The 24,061-nt window shown below is 43.3% G+C and overlaps 1 protein-coding gene across 3 annotated transcripts in view; it reads left to right on the plus strand.

Moving 5' to 3' along the window:
* Nucleotides 1-24,061, plus strand: part of Fam168a (family with sequence similarity 168 member A) — a 128,174-nt gene that overhangs the window by 98,666 nt on the left and 5,447 nt on the right. For 2 of the 3 annotated variants that reach the window (XM_021640960.2, XM_060367699.1), the window contains exons 3-8: nt 3,167-3,247; nt 8,617-8,643; nt 13,828-13,953; nt 20,143-20,285; nt 22,146-22,320; nt 23,527-23,657. In XM_021640960.2, coding sequence (XP_021496635.1) covers nt 3,167-3,247; nt 8,617-8,643; nt 13,828-13,953; nt 20,143-20,285; nt 22,146-22,320; nt 23,527-23,639 — 665 coding nt within the window. In that variant the 3' untranslated portion in view covers nt 23,640-23,657. The remainder of the gene's footprint in view (nt 1-3,166; nt 3,248-8,616; nt 8,644-13,827; nt 13,954-20,142; nt 20,286-22,145; nt 22,321-23,526; nt 23,658-24,061) is intronic. The other variant, XM_021640961.2, reaches the window with a different exon arrangement.

The following is a 24,061-nucleotide window of genomic DNA, read 5'->3' on the forward strand; positions in this document are numbered from 1 at the left end:
TAACAAATTGACTCTCCAGCCAGGTGTGATGGTACATGACTTGACTTCTAGTATTTGGGAGGCAGAGGCTACTCTGGTCTACCCAGAGAGCTCCAGGACAGCCAGGGTGACATAAAGAGACCCTGTCTCAAAACAGCACTCCCACCCTCAGTTTTAGTCTCTAAAGTAATTCCCTGTTTTTCTAGTTTTGAAGATGAAATGTGAAAATTTTTTGGCAAGTTAAGTAGCAGTCAAATCTAGAGCTTTACATCGCATAGACTTGTCCTTTAGGAAGTGTCTGACTTAGGGTTACTATGTGATGAGCATAATGACCAAAGCAACTTGGGGACAAAGGGTTTATTTGGTTTACACTTGCATATCTCTGTTCATCATCAAAGACAGTCAGGACAGGAACTCAAATAGGGTAGGAACCTGGAGGCAGGAGCAGATGCAGAAGCCAGCTCTCTCTCTCTCTCTTTCTCTCTTTTTTATTTTTATGGATGTTGTAAATGAGATTGCTTTTTAAATTTCATTCCAAGCAAGTCTCTTACTAATGTATAAAAGTGCTACTGTACCAGTTTTTTATATATTGATTTTATATCCTGAAATTTTTACTGAATTCATTTTTATCTAGTTTTTTTTTTGATAGTTTTTTTCTTATATGTAGTCATATCTCCTGCAAACAGCGATCATTTGGCTCCTCTTTTGGATTTGGACACCTTGCTTCTCTTGCTTAGCATTAGGCTTGCGCTCCCAGCCCTGGAGCCAGGGAGATGGTGTAGTGGTGGAGCGCTTGCAGCCAAGCATGAACACCTGAGGTTTGCGTCATCGTCATTTCTGTGTGCAGCCTACTTGGTAGACCAGGCTGGCCTCAGACTCACAGAGAACCCCCTACCTCTGCTTCCCCAAGTGTTGGGATCACAGGTGTGCACCACCACCTGGCTAACACCTGAGTTGTAGCCTGCGGGCTACATGGTGGTGAGAGAGAGAGAGCTGACTCCTTAACGCTGTTTTCGGACCTCTGTGCATACTGCGGCGCATACACTTCACGCAAAGACACACCTTTTTTTTAATTTAAGAGGGGCTGGAGAGATGGTTCACTGGTTAAGAACACTCACTGTTCTTCCAGAGGTCCTGAGTTTCATTTCCAGCACCCATATCAGATGGCTCACAACTCCTTACAACTCTTAACTCCTAAGAGATCTGACACCCTCCTCTGACCTCTGTTCGAACACAGGTACACGTGTGTGTGTGTGTCTGTGTGTGTGTGCAAACACACACATGGTGGAAAGGAGCACACTTTAAAAAAAAGATTCTAGTATTTTACTTTTTTATTTATTCGCCTATCTATCTATCTATCTATCTATCTATCTATCTATCTATCTATCTATCTATCTATCTGTCGCTTCTGTAGCCTTAAAAAGCTGAGGCAAGGACACCATGAATCTCAGGCCCGCCTAGGCTACCCTGAGTCCTTGGCCCCCCTGGGACACCCTCCTTACAAGTAAACTAAGTAGTAGCCCTAACTATCAACATTGAAGGGTTTAGCTGGGCATGGTGGTGCATGTCTTTAATCCCAGCATTCAGGACGCAGAGTTAGGCAGACCTCTATGAATTTGAGGCCACCCTGGTCTACATAATGAGTTTCAGGATAGTCAGAGCTATATAGTGAGACCTTATCACAAAATGAATAAGTAATAAAATAAAGAAATGTTGAAGGATGATTCTGTAATTTTCCTCTAAAGTAAAGCTCATCTGAAATGACAAAATAGGAAATGGTTGTCTGTGGCACACAGTCTCTCATAGGAAGCTGAATATAGATATCAGTCATGAGTGTGGATCACTTAGCGTCCCAGACTACATCCCTTGACTTTCTTCTTGAGAAGTGGCACATCTCTAGACTGCTAACTAAGTAACAAATTGGCTACCTCAGTTCTAAAATAGATCAGGGTGGAGTGATGAATCTGCTTTGGAATTCAGAGGATTTCTGTGCTAGCATATTAACAAAGATACACTATTAAAGCTCCAATATTTACAGATCCCAAAGGAGCTTTTAGTGAATTAGGGCATTAATCTTTGGCTTTTAAAATCAGCTTTCCACTGTTAGAATGCCAATGAGCCTCTAAAGACTGCAGAGAGTAGTTAGGTAGACACTTACACACTGTTAATGCAAGTTGAGCTTGGTCGTTTTACTGGGTGTATTGTGGTAAAACATGTGAGGACTCTTCCTGGATTACCCTGCACTGTTGCCCTGGTCTGAGCCCCATTTTCACAATTGCTAGGAGTTTGCCATAGGCTCTTAGCTGGACTCTGCTTCTCCATCTTTGCTGCCTGTCTTTTTTCAATACAACCGTCAGAGTGACCCTGTTTCAAACAAACAAAAAAAAAGGATTGTGTTATTGTTCTGCTCAAAACCCTGTGTGTACTACTTGTTTCACTCGGACTAACACCTTAAGTCCTCACGGCAGCCTGTGAAGACCTACATGAAGAGCACATTCTCTTTGTGACTCCCCTTGAGACTGCTGTCCCCTGTGTGCTCCACTCCAGGCACACATTACTGTTCTCTAGAGATACCTTCTCTATGAGCCTGTGATAGTTAACACTGTCATCTTGGTAGGAAATAGAATCCACCTAGGAGACAAACCTCTGTGAGGATGTTTCCACACGTGAAGCGGTGTAAGTGTGTGTGTACATGGCTGCCTGCATGCACATATGCACACAAATAAAATCCTTTTAAATAGAACTTATTTTTAGAAAAGCTAATATATTGAAAACTGAGGGCTAGTGAGGTGGCTCAGTGAGTAAAAGAACATGCCTTCACACGCACGTGCACATAAAATAAAACAGGTACTGAAACTGTTAGTGCTTGAAGGTGTTACTTGGGCAGAGAGTTAAAGTAATATTGTGGCCAGAAGGTGACAGTAACTTTACATGTTTAACTATATGAATGTCTATACTGTTTCTTCCCTTCTACAGCAAGGAAATAGACATATTTTGTGTATTGCTTTTAAAAAATAGACTTGCACTGTTTTGTGACTTTTCTCTTGAAAGTTTGAAAGCTGTTCATGTGTACAGTCAGAAGCAGTCTGTGAAGAGACTGAAGCAAAGCCTGTGACTAGGTTGCTTCTGCAGAAACTGTCTCCCCATCTCCCTGCCTACCTGATGTTTTTCTTCTATGTCTCTGTAGGTTACCCCACTGCCTACCCGGCAGCTGCCCCTGCCTACAATCCCAGCCTGTACCCGACCAATAGCCCCAGTTATGCTCCAGGTAAGCAACAGGTGGGAGCAGCAGTGGGGAAGAGGCGGGGAGTAGGCCTCCATTTGTAAAAACAAATTGACCAGTTGTCCCTTCTCCTTTGACTGTCCTGAAGTCAGCCAGCTCTGGCTTGATTCTCTTTGGAGTCCCGTCTGGGAACGGTGACAGAGCAGCCTCTGGGTGGGAGTGTAGTAGACTCTCCTTCCTTCTCTCTGGGACTTAAGGGTGGCCCCTTTCTCCTATGCTGGACTATATGAGACATGCCTCCATCTCTGAGAACCACTTCATCTCTCAAGCAATGTCCAAATTAATTTTTGACTCAGTTTTGCCTGAGGCTGCCATTGGGAATCATTTTCTCTTTGTCTCCCTCCCTCCGTTCCCTTTCCTTCTCCTTCCTTTTTCTCCTTCTGGGGTGTAGATCTGGAATAGAGTGAGAGACTTGCCACCACAGTGAAGAGCCTGTTTTCAGGCTGAGACAAGTTACTTGTTTTGCAGAAATGGAAGACATATAACACTTTTTGAACCTAGAGATTGAAGTGGGTTTCAAACACTGAAAGAGGTGCTAGGCATGATGGCATACACTTGAAGGCTGAGGCCACAGTCTGAAGCCAGCTTTAGTTCATAGTAAGAAAGAATCCCTGCCCTCCAAAAAGCTAAAGAAAGAAATATTGAAAAAAAAATTTTTCTCCTATTTTATGGCCAGGAGCATTACTGATGTTGTAACCACTGACCTAACTCCCAACCTCAGTCTGTGTTAACACCATGATCAGAGGTAATATGCCCTCTAGTTAGGAAGTCCTAGGCCTGAGTCCCAGTGAGACTTCTCCCTAGTTACACGGCCTTGGACGTGTCACCTCACTTTTCCAAGGTTCATATGTAACTGCTTTTCCCAGGATTGCAGGTGATTTAAGTTCTTCATTCACTAACTGAGTACTTTGTTGAATGTCCTCTATACTGGGATAGGAAAAGTAAAAGTTTTTGTGTTTGCCCGAAGGAGCTTATAGTTAATTTTGGATCCTGGCATATTAATAAAGGAATTGTACTACAGTCCAGTAAGTATTATAAAAAGAACACAGAACCTGCCTGGAGGTGAGAGCAGGGGACTTCACAAAGCAGTTATCAGTAGAGAGGTGCTCTGGAATCACACAGGGAAGCTCCATTACAGGGGCAGAACATGGGAAAGGGACACTGAGGGTGTAGAACCTGACCGCTGAGCCGGAAATAGTGGAAATAGTGGAAGCGTAGACTGAGAGGGACTGGATGAATCTGAACTACAAATTAAAAGGAACAAATTCAAAAAGGCCTTAAATGTCACAGCCTCCTGCCTCCATTTTCTTATTTAGTGAATATTATTGAAAAGCCCTCAGGGATTCTTTAATTCAGTCTGCCTGTAGTTAAGACATCCTGGAAAACTGTTGTCCTGTACCACAGTACCTGTTTAACTGACAGCAGCTTATAGACTAGAACCTTGGGCAGATTTCCTGAGTTTTTCTTTCTGCACCGATCTGGTATTCCTCGTACAGTTCTTCTTTTGAGGTGCTTAAGGCAGAAAAGAACTTGGGCTGTATTTTTAGACCTACATTTGAGCCCTGGAAATGCCTTCATATTACACACATGCTGTGAGGTTACAGGCAGCCCCCTCATTTATTTTTCTTTGGCTTGTTTGTACAGCCTCAAACTATTCTAGGTAGGCATGATGGCACACACCTGCAACCTTAGTACTTGGGAAGATAGAAGCAGAGAATCAAGAGTTGAAATGCAGCCTCTGCCACATAGCAAATTCACAGCTAGCCTGAGCCACCTGAGACCATACCATCCCCCAAAGAGATGTTTATGCATAAGTAATCACAGCTACGTCCTGCATTGTTACTTTTGTTCAGCTGTGACCAAGACACCTGAGAAAACAACTCTCAGAGGAAAAATATGTTTTAGTTCACCATTTCACAAGGTTCATCTCATGTTGTCTTGGTTCCATGTGCTTGGGGAGAACATCATGGCACTGGAAATATGTGGCAGAAGAGAGCTGCTCACTGCGTGGCTGACAGGAAATAGAGAGTGGTAATATAAAGACCCAGGGCAAGATTCAGCCCTGAAGGGCACACCATGACCTGCTTCCTCCATCTAGACAGGGCATTCTACCACTTCCTCATAGTCTATTCCAATTTGGAATGCATAAGTTGATTAAGTGATACATTAAGTCAAAGCTCTTGACCCAGTCTTCTCTAGAAACATCCTTACACATACACCATGAGGTGTGCTTTACCAGGTTTCTACATGTTTCTTAGTTCAACCAAATTGGCCATCATAACAGGTATTTAATTGGGCCGTATTAATTAATTATACAAGCCCTGCTCTAGAAAGTACTGTAGGTGATGCTCACTTGAGGAAGCTGCCATTACTGCCCTGAAAGAGTTTTTTTAGATTAACAGTGAACTACTGACAGCTCAATGTTGATCTTTCTATTTCCTTTAATAAGTAAGGTACATTATTCTCCTGCCCCAAATCTTTAAAAGTAGGCAGCAACAGTATAAAAGCTACACAGATGACCTGATAAAATAATCAAATTAATGAGTTCTATCTTCAAAACTAAGAGAACATTATAAAGTGTCATAGTACATAAGTGATTTCAATCCAAGTACTGTAAAATCTGTAAACCAGCCTAAAATGGAGGTTGTGGCAGAAGTTCAGGTGAGGTCACGAGTAAAGAAGAGTCATTGTCTTTGTACTCAGGAATCCCAATGACCTCACTGGCTGTAGTCAGGGAGGTGCTGAGCCTGGAAAGCAGAGTACAGTGAAGCAGAGAAAGGAGGAGCGATGTACAGCATGATGTATGCTTTCCAGAAGCGCAGCTACCAAGAATAGAAAAACAAAGGCAGAGTGTAGAAGGGATGTGCAGGTGAAGGGGCCTTTCAGGGGGCAGTGTAATTGGTACACACTGTGAAGGAGCAAGTAGAAGACAAGTCAGAGATGGCAGAATAGCACAGAGCTAGCACTCGGCTGCTGGGATGGGAGCAAGGACTCCTGTTCAATTTCTTTCTTTCTTTCTTTCTTCTTCTTTCTTTCTTTCTTTCTTTCTTTCTTTCTTTCTTTCTTTCTTTCTTTCTTTCTTTCTTCTTTCTTTTTTTTTTTTTTCTTTTTGAGAAGCTGAGTGACAGGTGGAGGCAGAGTGCCTGACAGTGCAGGCGGCTCAGGACTACTACTGAAGGTGGTTGAAGGTGAAGATTGAGTTGCTTCAGGCTCTAATCCCCAGCACTGAGCTATCTGCTCAGTAGTCAGCACTTCTGATGAGAGATTTTAGAGTTGTTTAAAGATCAGTTTGTCAAGTAACTGGAAGGGCAAGGAATAAAATACTGCTATTAGGCCAGGCATGGTGGCACATGCTTTTAATCCCAGCATTTGGGAGACAGAGACAGTAGATCTTTATGAGTTCAAGGCTAACCTGGTCTGTAGAGTTAGTGAGTTCCAGCCCAGGTAGGACTACATAATGAGACCCAATTTCCAATTGGGAAAACAGAAACTGAGAGAAATTCAGCAGCAAAAACTGCATTCTGGCATCCTGCTGTTTCACCAGGACTCTTAACTGCCTGTCATTGCTGAGGCAGTGAGCAGACACTGAAGTGTTAGACAGGAGCAGCCAGGCTGGAGAAGAAGGCAGTACAGAGAGGAGTCTGAGACTGTTAAAACATGGAGAGCCTGGAAAGCTGCTGCTGTAGGTAGAGGAGTACATTTCAGTTTTTAAATAATAATAATAAGCTTCTACCTAAGGACCAATGCTTTAAAAAGTCTAAATTTCTAAATTATTATTAAAGCCAATACCAATTTACTCAGAAACCAAAATCCACAGTAAAGGATAGTGCTGGTGCATTATATTAGAAAGTCCCACACTGGCCAGGCATGGTGACACATACCTATTATCCCTGAATTTGGGAGTTGGAAGATTAGAGTTCAAGGCCATTCTTAGCTAGATAGTGAGTTCAGGGTTATCCAGGACCACATGGGAGACCCTTTCTCAAAGAAACAAACACACACACACACAAAACAAAACAACAGGAAGGAAGGGGTAGAAAGGAAAGAAAAAAAAGGTGTCAAATGGAAATTACCCGTTTCAGATGTTTGTGTGACTTTGAGGGAGATCTCTTTTTCCCTTTTGAGTTACACACACTTATGCTCACATACTCAGAGCTAGGTCTGTTTCATATTGTGTGATGCTGACCTTCATAAGTCTGACTGTTATAGTTCCTGTCATGGAAGCTCAAGGTCAGAGGGAACAGGTGATTCTCAGCTTCTTGTTGGGAGTTAGCCATTTGTGATGCAAGGAGGTGTCTGCAAGGAGCCAGGCGCTCAGGTTTAAATTTCCTTCAGTTACTTCAAGGAGACCAAGAAATTGCTCAGAGAGAGCTATTTTTAGCAGCTTTGTGCTCCCTTAGATTCATCTGTCCAGGATACAAGGGGAAATTTCATTCTTTCATTGTTTCTGAAAAGCTGTATGGGCACCTGGGCTTCTTCCTAAGTGCTTACCAATTTTAGGGATAATATTTAAAAGTATTTAACCTCAAAGGAGGCAAGATCTGGTCAAGACTTTGTTTTCAGAATCCAGGGAGCAAAGAGTTTAGCATATTTCTGGTAATATAACTTGAAAATGAAAAAAAAAAAACTGCTAAATAGGAAACTTCTAGTGAGAAGCATGTTCTCGTCTCCTGCTCATTTATGCAGTTGGTATTCCCATTTTGTAAATTACAGACGTGGGGAAATGTAGAGGAAAAGAATATCGGGGCAAGATACAAATGTACCTTTTTACCTTTGTCTTGTAAGCTGGAGTTTCTTGCCTCCAGTTTAGCTCAGAGAAGATTAAGTAACTTTCAGAATTTTAAACGCCATGTGCCTGAGATTCAAACCCATGTACCTGACCCCATAGCTTGTGTTCCTCTGCAGCACAGCACTCTCCTAGGTCAAGTGTCTCTCTTTTGGGACTCGTTTGCTGAGAGGACTTTGGTGGCCATGATTTTCTCCTGAGCCTTCATTTCTTCCTTATTGGAAAGCCTTTATCATGCCTGAAATGCCTGCAGTTTTGGGAGAATTGAAATAGTCTTAATATGGACAAAGAACAGGACTCATGCCAGTTCGTACTAGGCAGTATCTGGTCGCTTCTCTGGAAGACCCTGCAGCGTCCAGGGAGGTGCGTCTCTGTGGCTAATGAACTTTCCTGGATGGCAAGTCTGCCACCCTTTCCAGGGGGAGGCGCGCCCCAACCTCGGCACTCACTGCTTCCTATGCAGCCTGGGGAAACTGCTATCTCGAAACAAGTCTGTTGTATAACTGCAATATGTACAACTTTGCACAAATTCTTAGTGGTAATTTCAACTAACATTTCTATCCAACAGAGTTTCAGTTCCTGCATTCAGCTTATGGTAGGAGAGCTATTTTTCCTCATCTGTATTATGGCCTATGAATGTGTTATCTTGTAACAATAGTAGATTCCCTTTCCTTTCCTACCCAAATCCCATCTCCTAGGCTTGGGCTCCCCCAGGTGGCTCAGCAGCAGTTCCTATAGCATGCAGGAACATGTCTGATGGTGCAAAATCATGGGTTGGAGACACACATGAACCATTCCCATAGGGTAGTAATGAAGGATCATGGCATTAAAAGGCATCTCACATCCTAACCTGGCTGCCTTATTCAAACAAATGAATGAAAATTGTAGGGCCTGTGTATGGCTCCTCTGTTGGTTTAATGGCAGGCTCTGAGGAGCCCCTTTGATTATGCCTATTAGACCCTAAAATACCAGTCAGGTGGCCCCCAGAATCAGATTTTCTATTTCCATTAGCAGTCTGACATGTCTGAAGACCTGGTTGACTTTAGATACAGTCTGTTGTCTTCGTCCAGATCTGGAGCTCTGGCCTCATTTTCTGGATGGTGAAAGGTATGGGCCAAGTGTGCCAGTGGGTAAGAGATCTGAGTTGAGTTCTCTGGGCAGTGTGGACTCCAGGCCCAAGGCACCACAGGAACTTCTGGGCACCTGTGAGGGTCCCAGCAGTGTAACTTGACTAGGTCCTTCTTGTCGTGGACAGTAAGGGACCATAGGAGAAACTTGCCACTTTTATCACACTTACCTGGGCTGCTCAGGATGTTTTTGTAAAATCCTTGAATTTTTTTTAACTTTTTCAGTCATGCTGTTGGAAAGTGATTTTTTTACGGGTGGCACATCTTTCAGAAGGTTATCTGTGAAATTTATTTCACTGCTGCTGTGGGCTGTGTGATCTTGGGCAACTTGCTAATGTCCCCAGGCCATAAAGTTTTTCATGTCACATGATTTCAAGGTCCTTTTAAATGCTAATATTCCATACTCTTGTAATTTTTATTATTTCAAAAGGGCTAGCTTCAGAACTGTTCCACTTAGCATTCATGAGCGGCTGGTTATTTGCTTGCTGCAGGATGTGTGAACTCAAACATAACACTCTAAAAAGTTAGAGAAGGCTGCATGCTTCTTCACTCTTCCAGTTAGAATAGAGGTTCTCAATCTGTGTTGAGCTTTAACAGGACGGGGTCATCCAAGACCATCTGGAAACACAGATATTTACATTATGATTAATAACAACAGCAAAATTACAGTTATGAAGTCACAATGAAATAATTTTAGGGTTGGGATCACCACACCATGAGGATCGCCCTTACAGGCAGCATTGGGAAGGTTGAGAACCACTGCTTTAGAGCATCTAATGTGAAGGAGTATGGGTAGAGAGCATCACAGAGTGTTCTGTGCTGGGTCCCACACTGGCCCTGTGAAGATCCAAAAACCAGTAAGATAAGGTCCCCACTCTCTTGGAACTCACATTTTCTTGGGGAAACATTCAACCAGGTACAGAAGCCTCTAAGACTTACAAGAACTGGGATGGTCAGTTATCTAGGATGACATGGCCAGACAGTGGGCAAAGGAAGACTTCAGAGTAGACTGAGTCTCCCTTAGCTCATGGTTAATTACTTGACATGTGCACCACGTGGCATGTGGAGAGAGATCTGCTGAAAGAGCTAGTAGTATAGGCAAAACCATACACAAGTAAAGTTTCTTAGATTCTGGGAATGAGCAGTTTGTGCACAGTAGTACGGGGTTGGAGACTGAGGTGATTAGAGAATCAGGAGAGATTTGTCAAGTCAGGAAGAAGAGAGTAGTTGAGAAGTAGGACCAAGCTATAAAACTTCAAGGCCACCTAAAGGTTCCACAACCTTCCAAAATATCACCTCCAGCCAGGGACCAAGTACATAGACTTGTCAGCCAGTATAGGGTATTTCAGTTCAAACCACAAGATATCATCAGTGTTAGGGCAGGAGAGACTTAAGTGTAGAGTCGAATCTAAGCCGTAGGTAACAGAGAGCCATGGAATGTTTTAAGACACCAGTGTGGCTATTGCTTGGAGGTTAGAAGCAACAATTAAAAAGAACAGACCCAAAGTATTAAGCAATTGAAGTGGCTGAGGTAAGAGAAGATTAGAGCTTGAATTGGAGTTGGCTACAACTGTAGGGATGGAAGCATACAGCTACCAGAACTAGAAGCCATTAAGATTGATGATATGTCAACACTGAAACAACCAGGGAGTTTGACTAGTACTGCAGTTTACAATACAACAAAACTGAAGCTCAGACGAGTAAGTGACTTGCCCAAGATCTAACAGCTAGTAAGTAGCAGAGCCCAGGCTAGATCTCAGATTTCCTGACTCAGTACATGGTTCAGGATGATGGTCCCTTGCTGCCTGTCTTTGTAAATGTGCTTAACAGATTGTTCTAGTGTCAGAGGGTGTGAAGGTCCTATCTCCAGGAAGTGAACAACTCAGCAGCTAGATGTGGGCAGCCTGCTGTGACAGGGCTCAGAGGCCTCAGCTTGGTTTGCCTTTGGTTTTCTTCCCTCTGTCCTTTTTTCACATCTGTAGTAACTACTTAAAATCTTAAGTGACAGCTGAATAATGTTTTTATGTGCTATACCTGTATTTAACTATCACTTATCCAAAGGATAAAATATTTTTAGGATATAGGTCCTTTTTGGCATCCCCAAAACAGGCCTGCCTGGCAGAGAGCTCTTTCTATTGCCATGCTGCTAAAACCTTGAGTTGGGGTTGGTTTCATCCGGCAGCTGAGCTCTGCATTGCTACCACCGTTAGAAAGAACTACTGTAGATTTGAACAGAGCTACAAAGTCATACAGTTTGTGAGGATGTTAAGGTAACTGCTAAAAACTTATTTTCATTTAGTTTTCACATTTATCTAAATTTTTAAAATAACTATTTGAGTACAACAGAAAATGCTGTTTGTTTTCTGTATAATAAAACCAGAAGAAACTTCCCTGTTTTTGGAAAATGTCAAGTTTAGCCTAAGTGATCACTTAGGAAAGACAATCAGCGACACAATGGCACTTGCTTCTTTCCTGATTAATCTGCAACACTGTTTTACTATGATATGCTGTCTTGTTCACTCCCTGGTTGGCGTGTGGCTGAGTTGCATCCCCAGTAGACCGTAAGTACCTTGTGTGCAGTGACGTAACCCACATGTGTTCCTGTCCACCGTGGCACTGCTCTCAGTGCGAGTGCAGTTAGGGTCTCTATGGGTAATTTTGATTAACTTTAGTTGTCACACAGTCCTGTCACACAGTCCTTCAGGCAGTTGTCAGACTTTTGACTTAATGAAAATTATAAGTATGCCCCTCTCAGAAAAAACAAACAAACAAACAAACAAATAAGGACCTCTAAATTCTCCAAATTCTTATGGCCAAATTCAGACATCTTGGTCCTTGGCAGAGGCCCACTGAGCTCTTAGAGCATGGGATTGCTCTGTTTGACTTCTCAGAGCTACCTATTTGACACAGCAGGGAGTTGTTTGGGGATGGTTGTGGCCATCAGCCACACTGAATGTCAGTGCCTGAATTTGGAGACATTGGGATGAGATTTTTTTTTTGACACTAATTGGATCCTTTATTAATTCCCTTCATATTAGCATCCCACCCTCTGGAGAAAGACACCCAACACGTTTACTTAAAGCAGATTCCCTTCTTCTGCAGAGCATACACACCTGTGTCTGGCTGTCTAGCAAGGGCTCTGGGCTCTACATGGAATTGTGCCGTCTCCAGTTCTCTTGCCAGATTCTCCCTGTAGTGTCACTTTCCTGCCCATGATTTCCTTCTCATTTCTCAGCATTTGCTGTATATATTGCGGGCCATTAATGCAAGCAGTGTCAGCCTATGGAGCTGCGTTCTGATTCTAGTTCAGAAAAAGCAGCAGAATCCACAACCTTCTCTAGCCATTATAATTCTGTGATAGAAGGAACGCAAATGTTAGTTGTAAGCCAGGCAGCAAAGGTATTGTAGAATCTCTCTGGAGGTAGCAAACCCTTTAGGAATCAATAGGATCAGCATTCTTTCTTCTTATGTTTCCCTGTCTGACCTTACCCCGCTAATAAAATACTTCAGGTTCATCTGATTACTGCCAGCCCAGCCCTGCTTCCTGTTAATATACTTTAAAACACTTTGTCCAAGACTCCCAATATCTTATTAGAATGGAAAAGGTACTATAAATAAAAAAATTAAACCTTTTTTTTTAAACTTTAAATAGAAATTTGGATCAAAAATGTGTCATCTCCGGTGTTTGAAAGGATAGTTTTTTCTTTCCCTCTCTCTTTCTCTCTCCTTCTCTTTTTCCTTCTCCTCCTTCCCTTCTTCTTTCCTCTCTCCTTCCCCTCAGGATACCATGACGGTAAGTTTTTGAATCATTCCCCACTTCTAGAACACTTAATGAAATTTCTCAAGCTGAGCTTTGAGCTACCTGGAAAGTTTCTACAGATCTCAAACTAATTTCTGTAACATATGCCTCCCTAGCTCATAATGGCCAAAGGGTCATATCTAACTCATGAAGAGCTGTCTCAGCTGAAGCATTCGCTACCACCTATTAGGAGATATTCAGGCATATGCAAGAAGTATGTCTACCTGGCCATGGCTGGTATGCAGCAGGAGTTGGCAAGGAGTGCCCCGTTACATAGTACAGCCACAGTGCCCGGGCCTTTAGGCTGCCATGGGCACAGCTTAGTCCATTAGAGGTATTGCTGTCCTAGTGAGGCTCATGTAAAGTGGTAGTTGCTTGTTAGTTTCTCTTTAGAAGCAACTCACAACTTATTAATCATACCTTCAGATAAGATCGCGACCAGAGGGAATTTTTTAAAAGACTTAAGTTAATTTGGCCCAATACACTGTCAGACCTTCAAGTTGCTTCGTGTGGATGAGAAAGTAGTAGAGGACTATACCATAGTCTTAGACCAGATGGTGATATGGAAGATGATGATATTTATGGGCATCTTCATGGTTTTAATCATAGGTAGGAAAATCCTGAGTGTCAGGATTTAAATGTAGGTTTCCTTGGATTTAACTCATTTGGAAGCTCACTTCAGCACTCCTTCCAACCCACTATCCCATCTCAAAAAGGCTGAATCATTCTGTGTGTCTGAGCAGGCTCCTTGGGTTATGTTTCTGTCTAGCGCAAGACCCTTGCTTTTGTGTCTGTAATTGGTGGTGCCCACTTCTTATTTCTGCCTAATGCCATTCTTGTGTCTTCCTTTAAGCCACTCTGCTGATGAAACAGGCCTGGCCACAGAACTCATCCTCCTGTGGCACTGAAGGCACCTTCCACCTCCCCGTGGACACCGGAACCGAGAACCGAACTTACCAAGCATCCTCTGCGGCTTTCAGTAAATACAGCCTGTCTTCTCCTTTCCTTGTTCCCCTTGGTTGGGACTGATTTGTTTGTTAGCAAGAAAGGAAAGGGAATTTTTAAAATGACATTTTAAATATAAACACTGTTTTAAGAGGTTCTCCTGCTCATGTAAGAATATTGGCCTTAGTCATTCAAGAAAGCTGATCACCTGTAATCATGCCTTCAGCTGTAGGATACCACCATAGTGAGGGAGGTACACTCCTGGGCCACGAACTTAGAACTATGAGAAACTGTTCCTGCATTTTAGGGGAAAGGACCAGGGGGCATTTGAAGGCCTTGTGTATCTTTGAACAGAGAGGGCTTTTACCATCCACTGGGTTTCTTGACCTTAGCACTATCAGCATCTTAGCCAGATGGATTCTTTCCTGTGTGTGGTAGGATGTTTAGTAGCATCTATAGTGTCTCCCTGCTAGATGTCAGTAACAAAGTCCAAACATGTCTCCAGATACGGCTCGGTATTCCTCTGGAGAAGAAAACTGTCCTTTGGGTAAGAAACACTACCCTAGTTCTTGTAAGCTATACTATGGGGACATGGTATGATGTAGACAGAAGCCCCGTCTAGATTGGTCATGTTCACCCTGAGGATCAGTGGAATAACTGATATTGTCACCTCTATAGCTGAGTAGTACCACAAATGATTCAATTAAGGACTATCATTTAGAAATTACTAAGTGGAGAAACTTGTGCCTGTGGCAGCTGTCCTGCATGGGAATGGTTGGCTTTAGATATGAGGAGTGCTGGTTTCTGAATTTATGCCAGCAGGACCTGGACAAGCCTTTAGCAGGATGTTGTAGAAAGTCACCTACTAGGTAGGCTAAGAAAATTCATTGAATTTGTTTTCTTTTCTTTCAAATATCCAGTGTCATTGCTTCTCAACCTTTTGGTTGAGATCAAGTGTAAATATCCAGTAATGGAGCTGGAGAGATGGCTCAGCAGTAAAGAACACTTGGCTGCTCTTTCCAGAAGACCTGTGTTCAATTCCCAGCACCTCTATGGCAGTTCACAATCACCTGGAACTAGTTCCATGTGACCTAGTGCCGTCTTTTGACATCTTTGTGTGTTAGGTACAAATGTGGGGCACGTATGCACACACTGGCAAATTCATACACATAAAATAAGAACAAATAAATATATATATTTTTTAAAAAGCTATGCATGGTGGCCCATACCTTTAATCCCAGCACTCAGGAGGCAGAGACAGGCCCCTGTGAGTTTGATGTACATAGTGATTTCTAGGCTGACAAAGCTACATGGTAAGCCTTTGTCTTTAAAAAACAAACAAACAACAACAAAATGTCATTTTTCTCTCTGTTGTCATTATCCTTACCTGTCAACATCTACTAACTTTCAGAATCAGCCCCTCATTCAATCAAAATTATTTTCATTCCACTTTGAAAGCAGAGTTTCAAAAAGGTACTATGCCCAGTGCTGTGTAATTAATATGGCAGCACAGCTGGAAAAAGCCAGGATTCCGTTCATGATTCTTCATGAGGTTGGTTTTACCCTTTCAAAAGACAAATGAGGTGGGTGTTGTAGTTCAGCATCTGTAATCCCAGTACTCAGAAGGTTGAAGCAAGAGAATCACAATTTCAGTGTCAACATGGCAAGTTTTAGGTCAGTCTGAGCTACACAGTGAGACTAGATCTAAAAAAAAAAAAAAAGACTAATGAGAGGAACAACAGCCATAAGGAGTTTTTCCAGGTGCTCACATAGAAATGAATGAACATATGTAATTATATAATGTAAATTGATTTGTACATATTTTGCAAATATAGATGAATAAAGTTGCTACCATGCAGCAGAAAGAGGCCTGGTGTAGGAGATAGAGGACTCTAGACTTGATTCTATATAACTTTGGATAATTTGTGGCTATGTTTTGGTCTTGAACTGTAAAACGGTGGCATTGGATTAGGCCACCTTTAAAGTTCTTGATATCTATTGGACTCCAGATTCTCTTCCTCTGGAGCTGTATACCTATATCCTTAACACAAAATTCTCCCTCTCTGGCTGCCTTAATCAGTAACCTAGCCTTCATGGCTTTGCTCACATATCTGTAAAAATAAGGGCCTCCTTCCTTCCTGAGGTAGCCATTCCTATAGCCAGGCAATCTTGAGTGCCTTACCATCTGTGATGAAATCTTCCAGAAGTCCCACAGAAATGTTCAGTAGTCACATCTTGCTCTCCCTTCCTAGACAGGCTGTCAAGTTTCTACATAGGACCAAAATGTATCACTTTCTTTCTAGCAAGTAATACATGAATGGGTGTAATTTTTTAAAATGGATTTTGGATTGACTCACTGACTCATGCAGGCTCCTCCACACATTCAGATTTAATTGCTTTTAGTACCACAGTACACACTCAGTGTACTTTGACAAGTTCACACCAATTTAGCCAATACTTAAAGCTGGTCCATAACTAGGTATCCCTTCTACTTATTCAGTGCTTTATTTAACTACCAGCAAGGAGACATAGAGGTCAAGGCAAGATTCAGACATACAGTCTTGTTTTGTCCAGACTTTGTCTAGATGTATAAATCTGAAGATCAATAAACCAATTAGTGTAAAAGGTATCCTGGATGTGAAGATCCATGTCTTTGTAGGTAGTGGGGGCTCTAAAACTGAAAAAGATTTATGACAGTGAAGCAGAGTTGAAAGGGCTACAAAGGTTTTATCTTGCTAATGCACACAGTCTCTTTACATTCTCCTATTTGATAGAGCCTGAAACTATAGCTAGGAGCCTGAGACAGACAACAGGCAGGCATCATAAACAGACCTCTTTATAAGGCAGAGTTGCCATTTCTAGTGATAGAAGTCCTTTGTCTCATGACTCTGCCTTTAGAGAAATGGAGATACAAAGGCCAGTACACCAGATGCCCAAGACTGTACTGTAGAGACATTTAACTCAGAAACAGCTCTGTCTCGGGCAGCATCAGCTCTGAACTCTGGAGCCAGCAATATGATTACAGATATGCTGTACAATTTTGGAAAATGTGCTGCATTTCTAAGTTACAGGTTTTTTTTCTCTGAAAGAGAGAGCAGGTTGAATGTAAGCCTCCTGTCCCTGATGGCAATCTTGAGATGCACTGTGTTTACAGCGTGCTTCTGTGTGTGGTCGCTCTTTGTTTAGCATCTCTCATCTCTCAAGTTCTCATTTTAGAGATCTCCTAATCTGCAGTTCTGCTTCCCATCCCAAAGTTCTAGAGATACAAAGCAGGCTATAGCCAGCCTTTCTTTGGCTGGTATTTCATACTGATTTGTATTCTGAGTGTGTATGCCTTGTTTCTTAACATGAAGAGGGGGAACATTCTCCTACAAGGTTATCCTTAGATGTGGAAAACAAAATCTACCGCAGTTTCCTAGAACCTTTTGCTTCTCTGCAGAGGGAAGACAGCCCTGATACTTTGTAATAAGATTGCTTTTGCGGCTTAGATGGGGTGGTGCACATTCCCTGGGAAAGCTAGAGATTCAAGAGCATCTTCTCTAGTCACATAAAAGAAAGCTACCTGTATTGCTGGCTTGTTAAAGAATTATAAAATTTTAGAATCTTAAGAGCCCTGGAGTTTGTGTTCCAGGTTGAACAGACCATAGTCACAGCCCAGCTCTTGCCTCTTCTAGTTTTTAAGAGCAGTCTGTGCTTGTAAGCCTCAGGAGTGGAAACTTCCCACTGTCTCTATGCACGGAGAGAGAAAGTAATAGCTAATCTATATGGACCCAGTCATTCATTCAGTTAGCTCCCATGCTGATTGTAACCATTGCTCTGTAGGTAGTGCATTGGGAGATAGGTGGCTTCTGATCCATGGTGTTCTATATAGAAAAGACACTAAATTCTGGCAGGATCCTCCACATCTCTTTGTAGAGGCTTTTGGTTTTTGGGAGATCAAACACATCGTTTTGTCAAGGTTCTGCCACCAAAGCTACATCCCCAGCACCCTCACATCTTGTTTTTTACCTTTAAATTAAGGATCAGTAAACTTTCCTGTAGAGAACCAAATAATAGCTACTTTAAGTATCTAAAGGTCATACAGACTCTGTAACTAACATTGTGGCTGACCAGGTTGTCCAGCCTTGTGTTTGGCACAAGCCTAGGATCCTAGCTCCAGGGCAGGTTGGAGTGGGAATATTGAAAGTTTGAAGCTAGACTGAGTCACAAAGTGAATTCAAAGTGAGTCTGGGTAATTTAATAAGATCCTATTTCAAAATAAGATTAAAAAGAGGGGGCTGGAGAGATGGCTCAGAGGTTAAGGACACTGGCTGTTCTTAGATTCTGAGTTCAATTCCTAGCAACCACATGGTGGCTCACAACCATCTATAGTGAAATCTGGTGCCCTCTTCTGGTGCTCAGGCACACAGGCAAGCAGAATGCTGCATAAATAATAAAGAATAATAATCAGATAATTATAAGATAATAAGAATAAGAATATTTTAAAAAAAGATTTAAAAAGTGGGCTAGGGATATAGCGCAGTGGTAGAGTGCATGCCTCAAATGTAGAAAACCCTTTACACATTCTATGCTAAAATAAATTTGAAAAGTAAAGTCTTGTGTATATCCTATCTCAGAAATTCACCACTTTCACTACTAGTAAAGACTTCTCTTTTCCCCTCCTAAAAATAAGGTCTAGAGGTTGGCATTGTTTACCCAAGATTGGAGGAAAGCCAGACCTATGCCCACATCTCTTCTCTTCCAACAAAGGCCTGCTCTGCTCTACACCATCCTTATTTCTGCCCTTTTTTGTAGAAAAAGCTCTATGGAGCTAACAGGGTCCTTGGTAAGTGTCTTATGGGCCAGAGCTAAAGGCCAGAAAAGTCCAGGGATAGGAGCCAGATGCAACAAAGGTAGAAGGGGGAAAGGCAATGTCTCTCCACTCGGGGCTCCAAAACTAAGATCCCCATAGAAGAGTTTAGAGTCTGTAGAGGTTCCTAAGAAGACCTGTCTCGTTCAACCTCTAGATTTTCTGTGTAAAGGAGATAATGGGTCCTTGATCACCAGATTCCATAGGGTAATTCCATGTAGTGATTCTTAAGAACACAGTCTTGCTGATCTCTGTCAAGTTATTCTAGAAACATAAGATCTTACTCAAGGTGACTCCAAGGCAGCAGTGTGATAGCCGCAGTCAGTGGTTCCAGGCCTAACTTCCGAGACCCACTTCTATCCTCGTTTCTGAGATAAGGACAAAGCCTGGGCTCTAGGTCAGTGTGTGTCCCTCTGATCCCCAATTTCAGGTGTTTGAGGAGACGTGACCCTTCTCTAAGCCACAGGAAAGAAGTAAAAGGACAGCCCTACAGAGCAAAGTTTTCAGCATCCTAGAAGATAAGGATGTTGCCGTGGTATTTTGTTTTGTTTTCTTTTAAATATTCATTTATTTATACATATGAGTACTCGATTTACAAGTATTCCTGCGTGACAGAAGAGGGCATCAGATCCCGTTATAGACGGTTGTAAGCCACCATGTGATTGCTGGGAATTGAACTCAGGAACTCTGGATGAGCAGCCAGTGCTTTTATCCACTGAGCCATCTCTCCAGCCCATGGAGTGGTATTTTGTTTTTGGTTTTGTTTTGGTTTTGTTTTGTTTTTTGCCTTCAAACTTGGTGAAGAGGACTGTGATGATGGAGCCTATAAATGGTAGATGGGGGGGGTGTCACTCAAGATGTACATGTAAACCAGCTTGGTCTTCATAATGAGACCCTGACTAAAAAATGAAGGGGTTAGGACAGAATGGGGGAAATAAGGCAGAGAAAGATAAAACCAACAACAAAAGATTTCTTGAAATGCTAACTGAGGAACCAGGATGAGAACATAGCAATAAGAAAGAGGTAAGTTAAGTTGAGGAAGTGTATACTTGTCTTTTCACACAAGCAACTAAGAACCCCAGGAACCTGTCTGCCAGCTGAAAGGGCCCCAGAGAGTCTATTTGGTTCTAGCTTTTTTGAATAAGACCCTGAAACCCAGAGAACTAAAAGATGCCCAAATCATGCTTGCAGCCATGGGCACCAGGACTGAGGGAGCTGCCTGGGGCCAGGGTTCTGATAGTTCTCTTGTCTGTCCTCATCTGTGTTTCCAGTTGGATTCAACCAATTCTTGAGAAATTGCCACTGGAACCTGCTGCTTTCAAGCAATGCTGTTCTGCCAACTAACTAGAGGTCTTTTTTATTGCTTTGGTACAGGATATACTGCAGGGACACCATACAAGGTCCCACCGACCCAGAGTAATACTGCTCCGCCCCCCTACTCCCCATCACCCAACCCCTATCAGACGGCCATGTATCCAATCAGAAGTGCCTATCCCCAGCAGAATCTGTATGCCCAGGTAGGTACACGTGGAGGACCTCTTCTGCAGGAGCCTTCCGTCAGGATGGGGTGGCGTGGGAAGAAGAAGAGAAAAGAGGGTTCATGGGTCTGGCCAGCGACACTGTAATATTCCTGCAAGACTGCCTACTTTGCTTTACCCCCAAAGGGTGAAACATGAAGTCATTTAGGTTAACAGAGCCCCAAGTGCCAGAGGACCATTAGAAGTCATCTAGCACAGTGTTTTGTTGAGCAAGTGGGGAAGCTGAGACTGTAGAGGAGAAAGGCTTGTCAAAGATCACACAGTGGCGGGGTCGGGCTGTGCTGTCGCGGTCTAACCCTCACACCTCCCTTGATAAAATCTGTGAACAAGGCAGGAAGGATGGGCGCCCTCTGTGACCTGAGGTGAGTGGTTCTTTAACCACGTGCCTGTTGGCCCCATTCACACCTCTTCTGTCGGAGAATGTAACTGGTAGGATACAAGAACTGTATGAGGCTCCAGCACGGCCATTCTTCTGCAGCGACACTTGCGAGGTCTACGTGATAAGGAAAGGACTTTTGGAGGTTAAATCTAGCAGTGTTGCTAGGCAGTGGTGGCACATGCACTCTCAGTACTTGGGAGGCAGAGGCAGGCCGATCTCTGAGTTTGAGGCCAGCCTAGTCTATGGAGTAAGTCCCAGGACATCGGGGCTACACCGAAAAACCGTGTCTGGGGAATAAAAAAAAAAAAAATAGCTCTGTTGGTGCTGGAGAGATGGTTCAGTGGTTAAGGACACTTAACTGTTCTTGCAAAGGACCTGGGTTTGATTCCCAGCCCCCACATTGCGGCTCACAGCCATCTATAACTCTATTTTCAATGAACACAATGCCCTCTTCTGGCCTCCACGCTAATGGTACAGAGACATATATACAGGCAGAACACACGTGTACACACGTTTAAACAATTAATATAAAACATTTTTAAAACTTGCTATGTTTGAAAGTATACTGCAAAACTGGGGCATGGCAATATGTGTGTCTAATCCCAGTATTAGGAAGAAGTTGAAGGTCATCCTCTGTTACATAGTGAATTCAAGACTAGCCTGCCTGGAAAATAAATAAGTAAACAGAGAAAACAGGAGGCTTGAATCAGCTTTTCTCCAAGTATGGCATAGTATCTTAGCCTATGCTCACTGTTAGGTTACAGTAAGGCTCTTTTTAATTTACTATTAAGATTAGAGAATTTCTGGATTAATCTTATATGCTTGTGTCCACACTCAGGGCTCAGCAGGCCCATGAAATGTAGCGCCAGGAAACAGCCACGTGATCTGAGAAGTGGGGCTCACTTCAGATCACTGTAACCATCCTCACTTTTGGTAAGGGGCTCTAGGAAGAGACATCTTGGAAAATGCCACCCAATGATGACAGAACGAACATAAACCGACAACATTCGTACCATTGTGTGAATGTCATTAGTAATTCTTCCACCTGTGTGACAGTGTTCTAGTGTCCCCATGCTGAGAAACTGTGTTCCTTACTGTTAAATTAGGGGCAGCTTATGGTAGTACCTTAGAATCAAATTTTTAAATTTTTTAAATGTTAACACCAGGGCTAAAGAGGAAAATCTCTTACTCAGTAATTCTTATAGCAACCCTAGGCGTGCAGCAAAGATGGAATGGAGAGGGCCTTATTTTTCAGACCAAGCTGAGCCACAGTACTGAACTGACCACAGTTTGCAAAGTAAGACAAAGCAGAGCCCCAGCCTAGACTTATATCTCTAGGCTAGAGCTTCTCTTGCCCAGTTGCCTAAAGCCTGGGGAAAGCAGCTCCCCGCCCACTGTCTCCTTTCCTCATGTTCCCTGACCTTTCCAAGAACCCACGTGACCTTAGCCTCTTTTCCCAGGGAGCCTACTACACACAGCCCGTGTATGCCGCCCAGCCCCATGTCATCCACCATACCACGGTTGTCCAGCCCAACAGCATTCCCTCTGCCATCTACCCAGCTCCTGTTGCTGCCCCCAGGACCAACGGTGTGGCCATGGGCATGGTGGCAGGCACCACCATGGCAATGTCAGCAGGTAAGGGCAGCATCTGCCGGTGCATCTCTTTCTGTCTTTCAGGGTTCCTCACACTGGAGAGCAGTCATGGAACTGGTTGCAGCCCAGCATGAGAAATCCAGGGCCAGGGCAGGTGGCTTTCCAGGAAGCCAACAAGAGGCACTCTAAACTTTAGAAGTTTAGAGTAAATTATTCGAAGGGATAAGAAAGATTACACAAAAAAAAAAAAAAAAAGAAAGAAAGAAAGATTACACACAAAATGGGCATATTGCTTGAGGCCCTGAGTAATGGTTGGATGGAGGCTAAGCAAAGAGGTGAAAGTGGGAAGGGAAGTGCAAGCAGAAGATCAAGGTGGTACCTAACAGGATGGGAAGGTTTAAGGTTGGCTGGCCACTGCTGAGGGCATGACTGTGGAAAGGCGTGAATGCTTTCAGGTGAGGGAGTTAACATAGCTTTCAGTAGGAAGAGATGGTGTTGGGTTTGAACATTCTAGCTGTAGGCTGGATCAGGAGAGTAGTCTAGGTTAGGGGAGAGATGTTGACAGTAGACCTCCGGTAGCGGGTCCTGGAAGGGGCACACAGGCACTCTGTTAATTAGCAGGAGCCTAACGGCTGTTTCCATAATTAATTGTATAAGCTGAGAGAAATAGGAGTCCCTGTAGACCCTTTCTGGTGATAAGTCCTGCCCTTAAGGAACCTTGGGGATAAAGGTGGGAAGTGTAGCCTTAGAAACATGGGCATTCCATGATGGGCATGAAGACTAGAGGGTTGAGACTACCTGACAGAGACCCAAGTTATAAAGAACCAACTGCTGCCATCTGGAGGAAGAGAGAGGGTACATGGCTGCTCAGTATAAAAGCAACTGCTAGGTACTTGCCTTAGTGTCAGGCTAAGGGCCTTAGGGAAGACCTGACGCTGCCTTAAACACATAGGTGAGTGTAGATAGAAGATAGAACCAGGAAAGCTAAGCTGCTACTCAGGGTATGTGCGATAAGAGAAGCATGCAGAGAAGGGGGTGGAGTTTCTAAGAGTAATAATTCTGTCTTCCAGCACCCTAAAGAGCAGAAGCCTGGCAAGGTGGAAGAAAGACTGGCGTGCTCACCAGGCCGTCCAGGTTGATAGGGGCATGGACAGGAAGAGCAGCCATACAAAAGACTGCTTTCCTCCTCTCCATCCCTGTACCCAGGTTACAACCTCCTCAGGTTTCCTCTCCTCTCTCAATGTTTAGGTACCCTGCTGACCACACCCCAGCATACTGCAATTGGAGCGCACCCTGTCTCCATGCCCACATACAGGGCCCAAGGAACCCCTGCGTACAGCTATGTGCCCCCGCACTGGTAAAGCCTGCAGCCCATCCAAGTGAGTAGGGCCAGAGATAAGGGGGAAGGGACGGGATGCATGCAGGAACTGCCTCAGAAGGCCTGCCTTGAGTTTGGTGTCACAGAAGCAGGCAACAGTCTTCACTTGTTACCTGTTCCAGGTTCTTTACGTCACTTTTGATAATATCTATCACTTTACAGATGTTACAATGCTCATGGTAGCTCTGATCTTTACCTCTGTTTTTTCGATCAATGTGCAGATCAAAATCACTCAGCCAATTAAAATTGAGCTGGGGCTTTAACTCTTGTCCTCTCCTATTGAATTCTGTGTTCTTATGAGGTCTTCTGGAGGCTCGGTTCTTCTAATGAAATCTTAGCTATATCATATGCCAGCTCTTATTGAAGCCTAGGAGGGACCCTGGCCCCAGCTCCCTCACTGTCCTC

The sequence above is a fragment of the Meriones unguiculatus genome, chromosome 14 (genome assembly GCF_030254825.1).
Source record: "Meriones unguiculatus strain TT.TT164.6M chromosome 14, Bangor_MerUng_6.1, whole genome shotgun sequence".
NCBI lineage: Eukaryota > Metazoa > Chordata > Mammalia > Rodentia > Muridae > Meriones > Meriones unguiculatus.